Raw genomic sequence first — 19,535 nt, forward strand, 5'->3', positions numbered from 1 at the left:
TTAATAAATGAGGAGTCTGAAGTGCGGGCTCACTATACAGCCATAGCCTGACTGGCCTCAGTTTACCTGCTGTGCATGTGTTGAATGGGCCAGTGGTGATGAGGGAGACCTGAGATGCCCATTGGCTCAGGGCTCCTCCCTATGCCAGGGGCCTGCACCTTCTCCCTCCTGCAAAATCAGGGCAGGGCCCAGACAGGATCATCCTAGGAGGACAACCCAAAGGAATTGCCAAGGGTGAGGCCCCAGTCTGGGGATTTAACCACAAGTACAACAGACCCAAATCCTGGCCCTTGAGGAGGCCATAAGCAAATGCGAGGATGGGAGTTCATCTTCTCAAATTTCGATGTGGGTTTATTTGGAGCCCTGAATTAAAGTTAGTTTGAAATGCCCTCAACTGGGAAAGCAGGCAGGGGAGGCTTGATACTCAGGCTGGCCCCTAGGCCTGCCCCTGCTCGGAGAAGGGCACTGATCAGGCCTGGACCACACTGGGGTGGTTGGCGACTTCTGGCTGGTTGGTGCTGACATTGGCTGGGGCCTGATCCCCTGAGTCACCCTGCCTCGCCCTAGATTCTCCTGCCATAGACTAGATGATAGCTTGGCCATGTCCACTGAGACAACTCTGTGGTTTTGAAAGGGAATTTTCCTGAATGCCACCAGCTAAGCTCTCTGGCTCTGAGCTTTGGCTGTGCTACCACAGGCCTTGCCTCCTTCCTGTACTGGGCGTCCTCCTGCCCTGTTCCTCCCTCTCCCTTCCTGCCACACCCGGGGTGACCTCCGCTCACCATTTTCTCCATTCCATGGACATTTTCCCACCACACCAGTGGCTACTCCCACTTGCACTAGGAGCCCTGTGACACCCCAACCTGGGCGGAGGTCAGGCCCAGAGTGCTGAAGTGCTGAAGCTCCTGTAGAAGGTCCTTCCATGTGTCTTTCAGATCCTGGGCTTGGCCTTCTCCATAACCATCACCCAGCACATCCACTGGACTGGTAAGAAGTAGGACGTGTGTGTGGGCTGGCCAGAGTGTCCCCACAAGCCCCTCCCCACTCCCCGCTCCTCTACTGGATGCTCTGTGGAGGCAGAGGATTTGAGCTTTGTGTTGCCGGCCTGCATTCTCCAGATATGACCCCTGCGCCCACCCACCCCTGCCTCAGCCTCAGCCTTCTCAGTGGTGGAGGGGCGGGGAGGAGTTGTCGGCACATGGAGACCTTGGGCACGGGGCACCTGGATGCCTGCGTCTGTGTCTGTGTATTTGCCAGAGATGATGGGGTGGGCTGGGGTGTGCTCTGGAGGAACCCCCCCCACCGATGGGTGTCTGTCTCCTGCCCTTCCTCACACTGACATTTTGTTCCCCCAATGGGGTAGGCAGCACAGTGCTTCTGCCTGTGGAGAGACTACCCTTGCGGAGGCTACTGCTATCCGTGGCCACTGTGGGGGAGTTGGCAGGGTGGGGTCTGCCTGCTATTGGGCGAGATCCCTGGAGCACCTCGCCAGGCTTTTTATACCTTACAGTGTAACCTCTTAACTTTATTTTACTGTGATTAATTGTTCAGGAATACTACCTCTGAGGTAAGTTAAGGGTTGGCTGTCTGATTGATAACTTTTTACTGTGTTGATTTCTTTAATGGCTTAATTTCTTTTTTCCCTAAGTGTGGGGGACCAGTGGGAATACAGGACCCCCATTCAGTCTCAGTCAGGACAAATCACTATGCGCCCCCCACAAGGCTCTCAGATGAGACTCACCAGCCTTTGCTCAGAATGCGTGGAGAGGACACAGGGGTCCTGCCAGTCCTGGCATCTGCGGACAGGAGCCTGGGAGAGGCAGGTGGAGAGAGGAGTGGGAAGGAGGCTAGAGGCAACTCATCACAGGGTGATGGTGTTTGCTGACAGAGCTCAGATGCCAGAGCAGTGAGGGTCCCCTGGGGGCTGGTGAAGTGCTTTGCCAGAAATGCAGCAGAGCTGGCAGGTCCCTGTGCTTTTCACTGAGGAGCAGTTGTTGGGTTTTTCCCTCTTCCTTCCTCCTGCCCTCCACTGCATGGGAGGCCGCCCCTTCCACCACATGCGGGCCTTCTTGAGACAGGCTCTGCACACCCCAGTTCCTTTCACAGACATCCCTGCTAGAAACTCTCAAATTTCTCTCTAGTGTGGATGCTACTCACTTTCTCCCCTTGCTTCTGGGTTGGGAAGCCATCCTTAAGTTTTGCTACTCAGACAGCGACAGAGGACCCCAGTGGGCAAGTGGAAGTGGCGCCCCTGATTGTTCCTGCCAGCTTCACCCAGCCACAGGTTGCCTTGCTGAGAGGGAGGGAAAGATGTCCAGTTTGGTCCTACGATATCTATCTCCTTCCCAGCGTTCATCGACATCAGCAGTGGGCGGGTGGCAATCACATCCTCTGTGATCTCAAAGAGAAGAAATACAGAAAGCCCAAGAGAGATCAGACTGGCCCTAGACTACCATAGCCCCAGGAAGAAAGAGCTGGAGTCATGGCATGCACACAACCGGACGTGTGAGATGAACAGGCAGGGTCAGGTATTCAATGGCAGGATGCACCCCTCAGAACTGAGGCTGGTCTAGTGTAATGTTTTGCAGTTATGAAAAAGTCAAGAATCTATGGGACTCAGCATGCTAAGGTTATCCACTAGCCAGGATCCAGTGCATGTCGCTGGCTGGGGCATTGGTGGGTGGCAGCCCTTCTTCCTACAGTTTGGCTCCATACCCTGGTTTCCCAGCCAGACGAGGTCTCTTCTCCAGCCTCCACCTGCCTGTCTGCTCCCAGGGCTGAGTCATGGCCACCCAGCTCCTAGTCACTCCTCTCTTCATCTTTAAGTAACATATAAATTGGGACCAGGAGGATATAACTTTTGATGTGTTCAGGATTCATATTTTTGGCAGGTGGGAGTGGGGAGTAGGCTGGATGGGGTAAAGACAGCTTCTCTGAGACAGGAGCCATGGTGCTGATGGAATATGAGAGAGGCGCACATTTGAGCAAAACTGCCCTTCCCTAGTCCTCTGGCCGGTCTTCCTGGTAAGGAGTCCTCCCCGGGAACCCCAAAGTGCAGATTCCAGAGCAAACACACTCCTGTAGACAGATGCTCACCAAACAAGTGCTCAAGTCACCCAGTGGGACCTGGAGCATCATGTGTTTCTGATGTGGGTGGAGTGGGTAGGTTTGTTTATGTAATGTTTAGTTTTTGTTAATATCAACAGCAATAGTCCAGTGCATTGGGAGACGTGTGGCCTCCCTGAAAGTCTTGTTTCTGGAGTGCTTTAGGGGCATCCTCTGGCCCTGGAGCCTTTGCTGCAGTGTCTGCTCCCCCGGCCACCCCCCAGCTCATCTGTCTGTTTGCAGAGCCTTGTTCACAGGTCCTCAAACTGCCTTCTTGGCTCACCCGGTGCTTGGCAGCTTCATCATTTGGCCAAGTCTACATTGGGTGGAAGTCTCCATGCATAGAATAGAGTAGATGTTCCTCCAAGCCCCTTGCCTGTCTTGCAGAACGGTCCCCACACCTCCCAGAGGGCCACATCCTGTGATGCCAGTGAAGGTGGCTAAGTGTCTCTCCTCAGTGTCTCCTGACTATGATCTCATTGGGGCAGAATTCCCCTGAGTGAATTCCCTCACTGTCTGCTTCCCTTGCCAACATCAGAGTTAGTTCAATCAGGTCTGATGTAAACAATTTACAAACTTGTCTCAGAAAGTCCCTTTGAGTTTGTAGATGATTACAGTGGGATGTCTGATGTGGACTCAGCCTTTCTTTGCAGCCATCTCACAGAAGGGGTGAGCAGGCAGGGGGTGAGAACTGCCTCCGGGCGGCTGGCAGTGGGTGTCAGGGTACAAATCTCCTCCCCACAGCCCCCAGCTGGAGCGGTGTCACCCTCTCTCCTTCCAACATGGGCCTGCATCTTGGGCTCTCTGGGGAGGTTGCTGCCCTGCCCTAGAACCTCTTGTAGATGTTCTGTTTTGACTTGAAACTAGATGGCCATCCCTCCAGGTTTTGGTGGCCAAAGAGCAGTTCAGGTGGATGGAAGTGACTGTCCCTTCCTCTCTGGCCCCTATATAGGTGGAGGTGCTAACTAGCAGGGACATGGCACAGGATGGGAGCTGGGTGCCAGGTGCCTGGGGTCCATTCTTTGTCCTGCAGACCCTCAGAGTCCGGCCTGCCCCTCTGCTGCAGTGAGGCAGTAGTCCAGGATGGGTCCCTGCTCCAAACAGGCACTCTGAGGAGGCGGGGCCTGAGAGGCATCCCACCGCCCTACTGCAGTAGAAGTCTCGCAGTGGCCTTGGTTGGGTCCTGGTGTATGGGGTTTCCTTGGCTGTCACAGTCACAGTGACACATGGTAGATGAGAGCAGCTGAGAATTCCCCTTGTCCTGGGTCATTGCTAAACCCTATGTCCCCGGAGAGGAGGCAGGCATAAAGAACGAGTGTGCACGTGGGTCTGACAGCAGTTGGAAGTGGGCATCTTGAAACCCCTCTGTGTGTGGAGCTCTACTTCCTGTCCTCAAGGGGGTGGCCAGGTCCACATGAAATTGTCCCAAGGCATCAGCCTCCAGGGCCCCATCCTGCAGCCGCCATGTCCCAAAGCCTGCAGAGACCACTCTGTGTCTGAAGGGACCCTCTGACACAGGTCCCACTGGAGCAGGGTCCCTGAGAGCCTCCCCAGGAGATTTACCGAGACAGACTCAGTAGCTGCAGGATGTGGACTGGTTAGAGGGGCAGGTGACCCCCATCATCTGTGGAAGACCAGCCAAGTCATGGGAATTTTGGTGGAAGCCACCCTGTCTCTGCTTGTTCTTGCTTTGGCTCCTGCCACCAGGTCTGTGGACCCACCTGTGTGCTTGTGGCTCACAGGGCAGTGGAAAACATCGGCCTCTCTCTTAGCACTGGGCCCCAGTCACACAAGCGGAGCCGTGGAAGGCAGGCTGCCCTGGCTGTATATGAGAGGGTCATCTTCCTTCCCTGGGGACATCTGGTGACTGTGCTAGAGCCTTCTGGGATGGATCTGGGCTCTTCAGTCCATGGGAGTGGCTGGGATGACTCTGGGAGCCCCCTCACTGTTGTGTGATGTGGTGGGGGAACTGCCTCCCCACTGGTGCTCAGCAAAGCACAATTGAGAAAGGGTGGCTTACGAGCTGTGGCAGAACCCTGCCAGCCCTTCAAGTGGCTAACACTGGTGCCGGCACACACAAATGTCTATTGGCTCAGACTTACTGAATACTCAAGTAACTCATGCCAAGCACCTAGACAACAGTCAAGAAAGATGCAGACACAGTCCCTGTGCTTGCAGGGCCAACCATCCAGTGGGGGCCCCAGAAGAGTGAACATGATTGCAAGTCAATGCTGATGGTTATATTCACAGGATGCTGGCTGGCTGTGTGGGAGAGGCAGTGACCCAACCTGGGGAGAAGGAGGCCCTCCAGGGGAGGTGATGTTGATGCTAAGAGCTGAAGACAGGATGTGTTAGTTAACCTAGCAAGGAGTGGAAGGAGATGTGTCCTGTGGATGGGCATGGTCCACAGAGTTGAAGCACAGAGGGTGAAGCAGGACTATCTGGAGACACTGCCAGATCACAACCTTGAAAACCTGGTCAAGGAGCTTGAAGTTTAGGCTGAGAGCAGTGGGAGCCATGGAAAGGTTTTCAGCCCAAATGTGATGGGCTCAGATCTGGCCTTTAGAAAGTTGGCTGCAGCTACAGTGTGAAGAGTGGTCAGAGGGACAGGGAAGCCTGCAGGGAGATCAGGCACAGGCGCTGCAGTGATTTAGGTGAGAGATGATAGAGCCACAGGGAAGGGCAGTGGGGTGGAGACAAAGCCAGCAGATCTGAGAGATGCACAGCCTTTGTGGTTAACTAGATTTATTGGTGGGAGAGGCAGCATTTTTGCTATTCATCCAGCATAAACAGGAAGATGACTTGTTTGTACCAAATAGATGGATGAATGGATTTTCTGGGCTCAGTGCTCCTGTGCAGGAGAGGGCAGAGACCAGCATGGTGTAATTAAACGTCTTCTTTTGTGTGTATTGAGCTTCATAGCTTGCAAAACATTATCGAGATTCCTCCAGACAAAAACTATCTTATCAGCCGTCGCCACCCTTGAAATTTCACCATTAGACATGAACTGTGGCACAGATGGAAAGGGCACTGGTTTGGGAGTTGGAGAACCTGGGTTAAATTCCCACTCTGCCTTTGGTGTCGATGTGAACCTTGGGCAGTCACTGAACTTGTCTTGGTTTTGTCATCTGCAAAATGAGAATAACGCCTATTTTACAGAGTTGCTGTGGGGATTAAATAAAAGCATGCGTATAGAGGCGTCCAGCTTGTTCCTAGACCAGGATAGGAGCTTGGCAAGAAATCGGTCGGACATGAGTCCCTAAAAAATTAAAATCAGGTCCCCAAGGAAGAGCATCCTCCAGGCTGAAAGCTGGGGATACAGGAGAGTGGTGTGGGAAGGGGGTGGTCAGGGAAGGGGAGTTGGTGTATCGAGGTGGATGAGCTGCTGCCTGCAGGAGCTCAGGGAACAAGCTTCCCCATGCCTCAGTTTGCTCTGGGTTAGCTCAGCAGCAGCACTCAATATTCCACAGAAGCAAGGGGGAAGCCAGATTAAATAAATGTCATTTTGGACTCAAAGATATTGGCACTGGGATGGTCTCTTCTTAAAGCATTCATCAGTTGGGAGGCTATGGATTTAGCCATCTTGCTTTTGCTGAGTTTAATGACAGCCATGAGACAGCCTACTGTCTCCTCAAACTAACAGAAAGAGTAACAACACTCCACAGGGCACACTTGAGCCAAGCTCTCCTGATTGATGCTGCTATTTGGGACTTCCCCTTTGTGGCTCCAGAGACTATCAGATAGCCGAGAGCCAGCGGGGACAGACCTGGACACTGCCTAGTTTCCCTTGGCCCTGTGAGAGGAGAGAGGTGAACTGGTAGAGGAAGGCTGCACAGTGGCCTGTGGTTAGTACCTGTTGCTTAGAAATTTTTCTTCTGGTTACCAAGTTCTGGAACTTACCCATGTCCAACATCCAGAGCAGGGCCAGTCCGACCAGTGGGCAAATTTCTGGAATCCCAAGACAGATGGTACCCTATTTACGGTGGTTCAAATTATGATTTTTCAACTTTATGATGGTGTGAAAGCCATATACATTCAGTAGAAACCGTACTTTCAGTACCCATACAAAAACCATTTCTGTTTTTCACTTTCAAACTAGTATTTAATAAATTACATGAGACATTCAACACTTTGTTATAAAATAGGCTTTGTGTTAGATGACTTTGCTGAAACGTAGGCTAATGTAATTGTTCTGAGCACATTTAAGGTAGGCCAGGCTAAGCTATGATGTTTGGTAGGTTAGGTGTATTTAACATGAATTTTTGACTTTTCTTTCTTGATATTTTCTTTTCTTTCTTTTCTTTCCTCTTTTTCTTTCTTTCTTTCTTTTTCTTTTTTTATTTTCTTTTGGTTGACAGGGTCTTGCTCTGTCATCCAGACTGGAGTACAGTGGTGCAACCACGGCTCACTGCAGCCTTGAACTCCTGGGCTCAAGCAATCCTCCTACCTCAGCCTCCACAGCAGTTGGGACCACAGGTATGTGCCACCATGCCCGGCCAATTTTGTTTATTTTTTTTGTAGAGGCGGAGTCTCTCTATGTTGCCCAGGCTAGAACTCCTGGACTCAAGCAATCCTCCCACCTCAGCTTCCCAAAGTGTTGGGATTACAGACGTGAGCCACCACGCCTAACTTAGTTACAATATTTTAAACTTACGATGTATTTATCAAGATGTAGCCCCATCATATGTTGAGGAGCATCTGTATATTCTCAATATATTTCTTTTCTCTGGCGAGACCCCAGTTCCTAAAATGACCCAACCTTCTTATTTACCAACGGGCAACTTGGGGAGAGGATGTTGAATTTGACCTCTGGCCCCTAACTCAGGGTTCTCTAAAGTAGAATTTGGGCTTCGTGAACTACAGTGTGTTTTAAAAGTCCAGCGGAAGTTGCTCCTCGTCCCCATCATGGGAACATTAATGTTCTTGCCTCTGGCTGGCTTTACTATGTCCTTACTGCAGTGACGTTGTTATGTCCTTACTGCAGTGACGTTCCTTGCTGATGGAAAGGGCTGAATTCCCGCTTCACTCTTTCCCTCTTGTCCTCTGGCCTGATGCAAAGGCCCCCACCAGGTGCCCGGCAGGATCCTCCCCTTTCTGCTCAAGCCACTGCCAGACAGGGTTTCAGCTAGAGACTGAAGCCAGAGGGAAAAGGAAATAGGGGCTTTCATGCATTTGCTTTTAAGAAGAAAATGGCTCTTTGCCCCATGTCCTCTCCTTCCCATGGGCAGCCTCTCTCTCTTCAGCCGTGGAGAGGCAGTGGGAACCAGCGTCCCCACCCAGAGGCAGCAATGACAACTTGGTCTTTGGGGCTGACATGAGGCATCAGCACTTGCTGGGAAGTAGTGGCAGCTGGCAGGCCAGCCAGCAGCCACCAAAGGCACAGCTTCAGCAATGGCCTCATGCTGCCTGCCTGGCTGACAAGGCTCTTGTTGGCTGTTGGGGCTGTGTAGGCAGCAGTTGTAAGCCAGTAACAGCACTGCCTATTTGCAGCAGGAAAGGGCCTGGAGGGCACCTGTCCCTTCTTGGTACATTCGTGTTGGATGATTTGCACACACACACATGCACACACTCATAGTGATGGTGGAGGGGAGCAGGCAAGTCACTCCAGTGGGACAGATGACTGTGAGCATGCCCTAGGCTGGCTCCATTCCCTTACCCAACATCTAAACAGTCAGAAGGCCGCTGCTATGACCTTTCAGTGGACAACTGGACCTTGACCAAAGAGGCCCTGCAGACACAGGTGAGCGACTGGAGCTCCCCTGCAAAGTGGGTCCCTGCCTGGGGACCTCCCTGGGTGGATCAATGTGCTTACACCGCAAGTGGCAGGGCCCTGTTGGGTTCACAGCAGCTGTGTGGGTCGGCTCTCAGCCACCCCCCTGACCACCCCCAGCCCTCTGTCTGGGGATCCCCCTGAGCCCAGACTACCTGAGTACTCTTCAGGCTCCTCACTGCCTGATATGGTTTGGTTCTGTGTCCCCCAAATCTCATGTCAAATTGTAATTCTCAATGTTGGGGGAGGGGCCTGGTGGGAGGTGATTGGATCATGGGGGCGGACTTCCCCCTTGTTGTTCTCGTGAAGGTGAGTTCTCATGAGATCTGGTTGTTTAAAAGTGTGTGGCACCTATCCCCTCACTCTCTCTCTCCTGCCGCCATGTGAAGAAGGTGCCTGCTTCCCCTTCGCCTTTGCCTTCTGCCATGATTATAAGTTTCCTGAGACCTCCCAGCCATGCTTCCTGTTAAGCCTATGAAACTGTGAGTCAATTAAACCTCTTCTCTTTATAAATTACCCACTCTCAGGTAGTTCTTTTTAGCAGTGTGAATACAAATGAATACACCACCTCTCAAGCAAGTTTTCTAGACAGAACAGTGAATGAAATAATATGACCGTTTTATATTATAGAAGACAAAAACATGTACTTCCTTTTACCTCTGGACTGGGCAACTACTGGTCCCCTCAGCAAAGATTCATCTTTCTGCATTTGCAGTAAAAACATGTCCAACTCCAGGTTTGGGGATGAGGACAAATCAGCTGGTCCACGGTGGAGAAACCCTGTCGCAGTAGAGTGAGTTGGTCTGGGGGTGCGGCTTGCAGTAGGAGTGTGTGTCTCAACAGACAGAGCCCCCTTGCTCCTGACTTTTCGCCACACTCTGCATCTGCTGCAGCCAAGCAGAGGGTGGTGCCTGCAGTGGTAAGAGCTCACTGCAGGTTCATGAACAGATGCTGGTTGTGTGTCATGGTAAATGGTAGGAAAACATGGACTGACTGAAGGGAGGAAGCCTGAAGAGGAATACAATTTAAGTACATGTGTTTGAGCCTGGCTGTCCTTTGCAGCCAGGAGCTAATGACACTTGTGAGCAGGAGAAGTCAGTTCAAACACATCAGTGATGAGGGCTGACAAAAAAAGGGTAAGCAGGACCCTATCCAATGTGGCCAATGGTTTACTCATGGGGAGCCGTGGCTAACACAGCAGCTTCACGATGTAGCAGTGGGTCACGGTACATTTAATGAACTGATGGCCTGGGGGTTCCTTGCAGAGGAGAAAAAAATTCAACAGAAGGTAGTCCTAGATACAATTCCTTTATTATCATTATCATGCCCCCTAGCACATGAAGCTGGGCTTCCACCGAGATCAGCTAAGGACAGGGGTATGTTTACAATGAGAACAATTTCTCTATATGCATTAGGTTAAGACATCTTCTCTGTTTCTAGAATACTGTGATGACTCACATCCATGGGCCAGCTGCTTCCAGGAATCCATCTGGCCTCAACAACATTGGGCTGCCTGGAACAACGGCTGGCACTTGCACAGGGCAGCTTATGGGGAACAGGCCTCAGCTTTATAAGCAGGACTGGGCACTGCTGAAATAGGGGAAGGGGGCAGCCAGAATGTAGCAGGTTCTCCCAAGGCACGTAGAAGTTGGTGGGAAAATGGGGCTGGGGTGTGTAACTTGTCCCCTTCCAGGAAGGGACCCAGGCACCTGGTCTCCTGGCCAAGATCACAGGCGATCCAAGAGTCCTCCAGGGAAGAGCAAGAACTGCGCAGATGCACAGCAGAGAGGCTTTCCTGGCTGGCCATGAGCTGACCATGGTGACACGCTTCACTCCCAGCCCCCAATGGTGGAGCGAGTCGGGAATCTCGGCTGCTGCAGGTGGAGCTCAGCTGGACAGCCTGAGGTACTCGTGAACCCTGAGCGTTGTGACTTATAAAGGAGGGTGGCTGCATCTTCCTTTGGGGTTTGGTCTAAAGCAGTGGTTCTCAAAGTGTGGTTCCAGGGCCAGCAGCTACAGCTCCTGGGAACTTGTGAGAAATGCAGATGACTGGTCTTGCCCACTCCTGTTGAGAAATTCTGGGGGTGGGGCCAGCAATCTGTTTGGAAAAGCCCTTCCAGGTGATTCTGATACTCACCAAAGTTTGAGAACCACTGGTTTAGACGCTTGCTTGGTCACTATACCCTCAGTGGATGTGAGCCCGGCCCAGCAGCCATGCAAAAGACTGGCCTTCCCTCCTCAGCCCCAGAATGGCCAGTATATCAAGAATATTTTCCAGGTGGGTGACAGTTTGGGCGGTGATGACAGTGACTGTTCCAACTCAGTTCTCCAGCCTCAAAACCCTGAAGAGGACCCAAGTAGCAGATTCTGAAACAAAGCTGGCTCCAGGGCAAGAGGGCCCCGAGGCACATCACAATGATCTACCATATTCCCCCCACACCCCACAGGGCCGTGCTGGGCCCTTCTGGATATAAACACCTCTAGCCATGCACAGCACAAGCTCCCTGACAGAAATCACCCAGGGTCCACCCCAGAGCCCCAGCAACAGCAGGTGCCCCATGCAGGGGGCTAGAAAGAAGGCAGAAAAGGGCCTCACCTGAAGGGGAGGTGGTCAACACACCCCCAGGGTGCCCCTCCCTGCCCAAGGTTGCTCTGGGAGTGGGTGTGACCTGAGGGGTGACCTCCATGTGGACATGAGATTCCGCACCCTGCATGAAGACCCTGAGGGCTGAGGGACAGTCCCTGCTCTTGCTTTGGGGTTAGTGTTGGTACCTGGGGTGATGGGCTGGGTGGTTGTCATGGGCCTTGGCCCTTTAGGATCCCGGTTGCTGCCTGAGCCCCTGCACCCGGAGGGTCCAGCTGTCAGCCTGAAATAAGCCAGGCTTCTGCACCCCCGTCCCATATGCCACAGGTGCTGCTTTGTGACAGTGCCCCCTGAGTGACACTGTGTTCCTTAATGACAGCCTGATGGCTCATTACGGAGATGGAGAACTGGGGAACACTGAGGAGAGGGGTTCCCGGCCCAGCTTTCTTCCTTCTCCCCAGCTGGGGGTGGCAAGACAACAGCCATGACCACTGACAAACAAGTCTTAACTTTGCCCAGCCTTAATTTCCTTTTATAAAATGGGGGAAATAACACCCTCTTGCTGGGGTAACTGCGAGATAAGTATTTACAGTGACAGATTCTAAGTGCACAGCAGGACCTTGGTAAAAAATCCCTGGACACACTCCCACTTACTCTGCCTGAGGGGCTCCTGGAGATGGGGCTAGGGTGCCGGGGAAGCAGGAGGGAGAAAGAGAAGAAAGGGCACAAACATTCCACCCCCTCAGCCAAGGCCACGTTTCATTCTTGCCTGCTGTCCTGACACAGGTCACCCCCGGGGGACTCGGGGACGTGCCCTTCTCTCTTGGTGTCTGCCCCTGCTAGCTTAGGGAAGGACAGCATGGTGTGTGCAGGGCAAGGACATGCCCGTGCCAGCTGGGTGGGATCCCAGCACCTGATGCTGCCTTCCTGGGGCCCTGGTGTGCAGGGGCCTTTTGCCGCACGGGACTGATGGTGACATTCCCCAGGCGTGTTCTCTCTCTCCAGGGAACTCAAGGCTGTAGCAGCCTCCAAGCAGGGGCCCGGGAGGAATTGACCTGGGTACAGATCTGTACCCTTGTCAGCAGGAGGGGCACACCCCGCTGGGGACCACATCGTTGGCTCTGGACTCCAACCATTGTACACTCCCAGGCAGAACCTGCCCTATCCTGGGCCTCTGTTTCCTCTAACCCTGTCTCATCTCCCAGGCTGTTGGCATGGACAAGGAGGTCAGATTTCCAAGCCCTGGGTTGTTCTACCACTGTCTGCAGCTTGGACAAGCCATCTTTCAAGAGGCAGTCTGGCTGGACGACACACAGGGCAGGAATTGCAGCTAATCCTGCCCCAGTCAGGCTGGACCAACCATCCCATGGGGCTGGCGCAGATGGGGCAGGCTGTCCTGGGCCTGCCTTCAATGATAAGGCTGTGCACAGGGCACCTGCCTGCCACCTGTCTTTCATCCCCACCAGGGCAGACAGGTAAGGCCCCAGCACCCCCTGCCCACTGCCGCCTCCCCCTGGCACCTCGGCAGGAAGAACATGGCTCTAGCCCAGTACCCTCTTTCTCTCTCTCACCACTCTCCCTCTGTCATAAGAGTTGTCAGTTGTGATCTCATCCTTCAGAGAACCTGGGAGTCATAGTCAGTTTTTGATTATCTGCATGAATCCCAGGAGGTTGGAGGGCAGCAACGCTAATCACGCACTATACCATTTCTCTCGGCCTCCGTGCAGTCTGGGATATCTGGTCTTCATTTTAATGAATTTGCATTGGCAACTCCAGGGCCTTTTAGGCAGGGGAGATAAACCAGCCTAGGCTACAAGAAGCCACTGGAGAACACCCAGAGAAGAGGAGGCAACCGGCCCCAAGGCTGGGCTTCCCTCTGTCCATGTGGGTACTTCCTGTGCTGAGGATGCAGTTTCTGGACAGTTCAGGGCTCTGTTGGGGTCAGCACTGGGTGGCCTTGAGGCCACTCCTATGTATGGGAGAGACAGCACGCCTGCCCCAGGACTGGCCTAGGTCAGCAATGTGCTCATCACAGTGCAATCTGGATCAAGCAGGGAGGTGAGCTGGGACCTCGCTCAGCCTCGGCCTTAGCACAACAAGGTGCCCCCCTTCATGGGGGGAAGTAAGAGGGTCCCGCTCTGGGGAGAAGTGCAGGAGCTGGGGAGGGTGGAAGCCAGGTGTGGGGTTCTTGTGCAGTGAATGGGCTGCCCCCTTGTAATAGCCATTTGGGGGGGGGGTCCCTATGGGTGTTGTACAAAAAGCTGCCAGCATGGATACTTTGTATTTTCTAGGATTTTCTTTCTGTTCTCCCTTATTACTGGGGAAAGTTCTTCCTGAAAATTCCGCAAATTCCCTGCTGAACTTAGTGATGCAAGAGAGAACCCAAGGAAAAAGCTCTGTCCACTCTAGGACGGGTGGGAAGGGAAGCAGAGCGGGACCCCCTGGAAGCAGTGTGATGGTGGCTACGGGGTCAAGGAGAGGGCCCCAGGAAAAGTGAGGTTCAGGCAGATGCCCCTCTATTCAGAGCTGCCCCTTCTCAGCAGCTCCGACTTTGCAGGGTTGCGAGTTGGTCCACTCCAGGAGATGTTTGACACCCATCAACATTAGGTGCTGAAAATGGTCTGAAAACCTGGTGTTCCTGAGAATCAGGCCCCGGAACAGGAGATCCCCGAGGGGCGTATCACTAGAGGCCAGGGCTTGGGGCCATGGTCTCCCAGGGAGGTTTCTCCCAGGAAGGCAGCTAGGCAGGTGCAGGGCTCTGCTCCTAGTGCAGCATGTGCTGGTATGGCCACCTTACCCCCTGCTTCCTGCCAGGGCGGCTCTGCTCCTAATGCAGCATGTGCTGGTATGGCCACCTTACCCCCTGCTTCCTGCCAGGGCGGCTCTACCCAGCCTGTGGCTGCCCTACCCAGGCCTCCCCACTCCTAGGCCCTGCAGGAAGGAATGAGCCCAGCAGGACATGGCTTTCCAGGTGAGGCAGTGTGGAGAGTGGGCAGGTCAAAGGGCAAGGTCTTCTTGGGGGAAATGCCAGCCCTCCCTGCCCCACCCCATGCTTTTTCCAGAAACAACAAGGTCAGGGCTTCTGGGCATGGGTGGGGGAATCCCGTGCTGAATGCAGGAGTGCCGGGGTTCCTGGGTTTTCTGCCGATTGTTCCAGGTTCAGGAGCTGGGAGGGAGCAGAGAACCCAACCGCCACCCTCCCGTAGTCCACGGGTGCCCCCGTGCCTGGTGAGGGGCTCTGGTTGTCTCCTGAAAGGATCATTTCCCTGCCCAGGATCTGGCCATGGGGGCTCAGAAATGGAGGAGAGGGGGCCGAGGGTCCCTGCCTGGGTGGGCACAGTAGAAGCTATGGTCTCAGGCACTCGGTGGATTCGCAGGAGCTAGGCACAAAGGAGGGGGCATCTATGGCCCTAGTGGAGCTGGTGCTAACTCTGCAGGCCTTGCAGATGGCATGTGGCCACCTGTTGTCCTGAGGGGCAGTTGGAAGAGGAGGTGGTTGGCCATTAGTAAAAATGCCGCTGGAGCCTCTGGTGCAAGCAGCAGGTGAGAACCATCCCGCAGATCTGCCAGATGGAGAAAGCAGAGGAGCAAAGAGAAATCAGAACTCCTGGAAGCTGCTGGCCCCCAGGGCCCTGGAGCAGTGCTGCTCACTCGAATCCCCTGGGGCCTGGGCAAAGGGCAGATTCCTGCTCAAAATATCAGGGTGGGGCCTGAGGTTCTGCATTTCTGACAAGCTCCCAGGTGATGGTTTTGTGCCTGGGGGAACCACATTCTGCCATCTACTACCCAAAAGCAGGGCTTTGCACACTTTAATGGGCATGAATCATCTGGGGACCTCCTTATTACAATTCTGCAGGCCTAGTGGCGGCCTGAGAGTCTGCATTCCTAGCAAGCTCCCAGTTGATGCTGCTGGTCTGTGGTCCCAGATCTTCTCCAGAGATGGCCTGATTTAATTAGGCCCTAAGAGTAATGTTTCCACTCCCTCATCAGAGCTGTCTGAAGTGGACTGTCTCTCTAGGAAAGAGTCTGCCTGTGTTTTGCTGTCCTTAGACTCCAGAGCAAAACTCAGGTCCATCTTCGATGCTCTGGCTGGTGTACAGGAGGCATGGGGGAAACTGAGACTCTGGGAAGAGCCCCCTGAGCTGTCCCCCTGTCAGTCAGCATAGAATAAGAGCTGGTGAGCTCACCCTGTCAATCAGTGTAGAATGCAGCACCAAGCTCAGGCCCCAGGCGTCCTGTCTGCCAGCCCTTATGTCGGTATCCACAGCTGAACAAGGGGCTGGAGCATCTGGTCCAAAGCAGACACAGGCCTGGGAGGATCACCCTGCACACCCCCTTCTCACTTCTCCCACTTCCAGAATGCAGAGGAGCTTTATTCTCCCTCCTTGCTCTTCATGGGCCCTCCTCTGCCTTCTTCCTCCTCTTCCTCTCCTCCCTCCCACCCAAGGATGCATTGAGGGTAATGTGATTATGATCCTGATAATGATGATGACATGTTGTTGGATCTCGGCTCTCTGCACACAGGAGGGGGCACTGGGCTAAAGCAGCCCCATGACTGTCCCGTGATACCTGGGGTGAAGGTGGCTCTCCTAAGTATTGAAACAGTGTCCTGACTTTCCTAGCAGCTGCTGCTGCCCTGACCTTGCCGGTGCAAACCTGGACGCAGGTGGAGCTCTATCCAGCGGGAGGAGAGCAGGCTGGTGGAGATGCGTGTGTCCTGTACCGTCTCTGACAGCTAGCTGGGGGAGGTAGTGTGGAAGGGGCCCATCCTCTTCCCCTCCTTCCTCCTCTCCATCCCTCCCAACCTGGAGGACAGTGTGGAGTGTGAACACTGCTTTCAGCCTGCAGACTTGGTGTTAATCCACCTGGGGCCTCAGGCTGAAAGGCGGCTTAGGAGGTTATCTCATCTCCCGCTAGCTTTACGCAGGCGGCCGTCATGCCGTTCCACCCATGCAGGTGTCCCTACCTCATGGTTTGATGATTTTCCTGTGGGATTTTCTGGATCTTATCTGTGCTAAGAGGGAGGCCAGAAGGGAGCTGTTTGACCGGCACAGGTTTGTGCTGGAAACCATGTCTGCATCGCCTGCAATGTATGTCTCCTGCTCGGGGAGGACTGGAGGGGCCACGATCCCCAGCGGACAGGCTCCTGCGTGAGCTGGGTGTTCCCAGCGAGCCTCCCAGGACAGGCACAGTAAGGGGCAGAGGTGTGTGGGCCAGACCCTTATCACTGCGTCCACATGCACACACACACACTTGCACAAACACACACACGTGAACACCACGCTGAAGCATGTGGAGGGTACAGGATGCCACCCAGTCTGGTTCCTGAATAGGCATTGCCATCTCCCTCCTGACAGAGGACACTGAGAAACCAGCACGGATGGCTCCAGCAGCCAGCAGGGGGCACACAGAGACAACACAAGGCCAGCTAACCGCAGGTGCTGGAGGTGGCAGATGGGGTTGGGCCCAGCTTGGAGGCCCAGCCACGTGGTGCCTGGTGCTATCTTCTGGCAGCTGCCTGTGTGTGACACTTGGCCACATATGGGACATTTTTAACAGGGAGGCCGTCCTGCCTTCAGCTTCCTCTGAGGCTTCTGAGTCAGCACCTGGCTGTCAGCAGAGAGCATGAAGGAAGGGCCACAGAGCTTCTGAGAAGTCATTCCAAAATGATTGGTTTCCCTTTTAATGACCTGCAGATCCCAGTCTTGACTGTCTTGTGTTTTCCATGCTCTGAGACATGTTTCCATCTTGCAAGGTGAGCATGTTGGAGGTGGGCTAGGTTCTACTTGAGGCTGCACCAGTGGCCTGTGTGATCTTGGGTAAAGTTCCCTCCCTCTCTGAGCCTCAAATCCCCCTCTGCCAATAGGAAAACATCCGGTCTGTACACTGGTCTAGGGTCTTCCTTGGCAAGATTCTTTAAAAACTAGGATAACAAGAACCAACAGCACAGCACCCAGTCCTTCCAACACCCCAATCCTTTGAGAGGCCAGGCAGGATAAAGACCCCCGCTCCCCACCTGCAAGCCAGGGCTTTGCACACGCTATTCCCTCACCCTGGCTCTTTCCCCTCTGTCACTGCCTATCGGGCTCCTTCAGGACTTAATGAGATATCACTTCCTCCAGGAAGCCTTCCCTGACCTCCCGTGACTGGTTAGGGCCACTGATGTTTGCTTCTTAAACCCAAGGACTCCTGCTAACACAGCACCTAGCACTGCACTGTGACTGCCATACACTTACCTGTCCCCTTCCTTCAAGTAAAATCTCCCTGGGAGAAGGGACGGCACTCTGCCTGCAATGGGGCCCTGGCACTGGGCACAGCACCTGGCACACAGCAGCTCTGTTCCAAAGTAAACACAGCCTCCTCTGCCGGCCCCCTGGGCGGAGGCTCCCAGGACGCTGATGTGAGGAGGGCTGCAGGAAAAGGGCTGGGCTACTGTGACATTTTTAGTGAAATGTTCCCCAGCCAGAATATTCTAGAAATTAGCTTCTAAAGTTACCTCAAAGTGGAGTGCCTCCAGATTCCACCCACAAGAGGGGAAGCTGGTGCAGAGGAAGCAGGCCTGTGAGCTGGAGGCCTGGCCAGCTCTGCCACAGCGGCTGTGTCACCTTCAGCAGGTGACTTTCTGGTGAGGCTTGATGTCTTCAGATGTGCATGAATAAGATGAGCCCGGGGACTCTGAACCCCGAATGTATGTTTGACCCAGCTGGGAGGCTTAAAAATACCCGTGCACAGACCTCAGCCCAGTCCAGACAATCCGAGCCAGTCTGTGGAGGGGGTGCCAGAGCAATGTGTGTGTGTGTGTGTTTTTTTTTTTTTTTTTTTTTAGATGGAGTATTGCTCTGTCACCCAGGGTTGAAGTGTAGTGGCACAATCTTGGCTCACTGTAACCTCCACCTCCCGGGTTCAAGCAATTCTCCTGCCTCAGCCTCCCGAGTAGCTGGGATTACAGGCGCGTACCACCACGCCCAGCTAATTTTTTGTATTTTTAGTACAGACGGGGTTTCACCTTGTTAGCCAGGCTGGACTCAATCTCCTGACCTTGTGATCCACCTGCCTCCACCTCCCAAAGTGCTGGGATTACAGGCGTGAGCCACTGCGCCTGGCCACAATGGTATTTAAAAAACTCTACTCTAGCGTGCAGCCAGGGCCGGTGGCAGTGGTCCAGGTAGTCTGTAAGGCCTTTCCAGGTGGAAGAGTCTGATCGGATGGTACCTCAGCACTGTGATGATCCTGTCCAGGTCTGAAACTGCCTCTGGTGTGCTGTTCCATGACTGAGGTGGGTGAGAAGCCTGGGGGGCCCCTGCTGAGGGGATAGGTGCACTCCCAGAATGCAGAACTTCAGCATGGAGGGGACTCTGCCGATCAAGTGCAGGGGATTCTCCCTTCAGCATCCCTGCCGGCCCCCAGCCTCTGCCCCAACCTGCAGCCGCAGGGAGTTTAGTACTCTGCAAGGGCCACTGTTTAGCAGTTCAAATTGTTAAAAAGTTCTTGAATGTGTCTCCTTGAAAATAATTCCACCTACTGTTCCCCTTCTGTCCTCTGGAACCTCCCAGGAACAGTCCCTCCTTTCCCCACATGACTGCCTTGGGCATTTCAAGACCACGAGGGTGCTGCATCTGCTCCCCATCTCCTGACCTCTGTCACATCTGACTTCTGGGCCCCACACTCCCCTTGCCACTCCCTCTGCATCTGGCCGCATAGTGGCATCACTAGAGAGCTTCACGAATACACTGATGCCCAGGTGCCATACCCAGACCATTTTGTTTCATTTTGCTGTGGGGAGCCCAGGCCTGGGGTATTTTTTTTTTCTTTGAGACGGAGTCTCACTCTGTCGCCCTGGAGTGCAGTGGCACGATCTAGGCTCACTGCAACCTCCGCCTCCTGGGTTCAAGCGTTTCTCCTGCCTTAGCCTCCTGAGTAGCTGGGATTACAGGCGCGCGCCTCCATGCCCAGCTAATTTTTGTATTTTTAGTAGAGACGGGGTTTCACCATGTTGGCCAGAATGGTCTTGATCTCTTAAGTTCATGATCCACCTGCCTCGGCCTCCCAAAGTGCTGGGATTACAGGCCTGGGGTA

At 53.8% G+C, this 19,535-nt stretch overlaps 1 protein-coding gene across 1 annotated transcript in view; it reads right to left on the reverse strand.

Annotated features, from left to right (window-relative positions):
• Window positions 1–10,167: 10,167 nt before the first annotated feature.
• The window catches only part of TSPAN11 (tetraspanin 11), a 69,936-nt gene continuing 60,568 nt past the window's right edge, over window positions 10,168–19,535 (reverse strand). The window contains exon 8 of the mRNA XM_034936095.3: window positions 10,168–15,022. Within this exon, the coding sequence (XP_034791986.1) occupies window positions 14,963–15,022 (60 nt within the window). The 3' untranslated portion in view covers window positions 10,168–14,962. The remainder of the gene's footprint in view (window positions 15,023–19,535) is intronic.

The sequence above is a fragment of the Pan paniscus genome, chromosome 10 (genome assembly GCF_029289425.2).
Source record: "Pan paniscus chromosome 10, NHGRI_mPanPan1-v2.0_pri, whole genome shotgun sequence".
In the NCBI taxonomy this organism is placed as follows: Eukaryota; Metazoa; Chordata; class Mammalia; order Primates; family Hominidae; genus Pan; species Pan paniscus.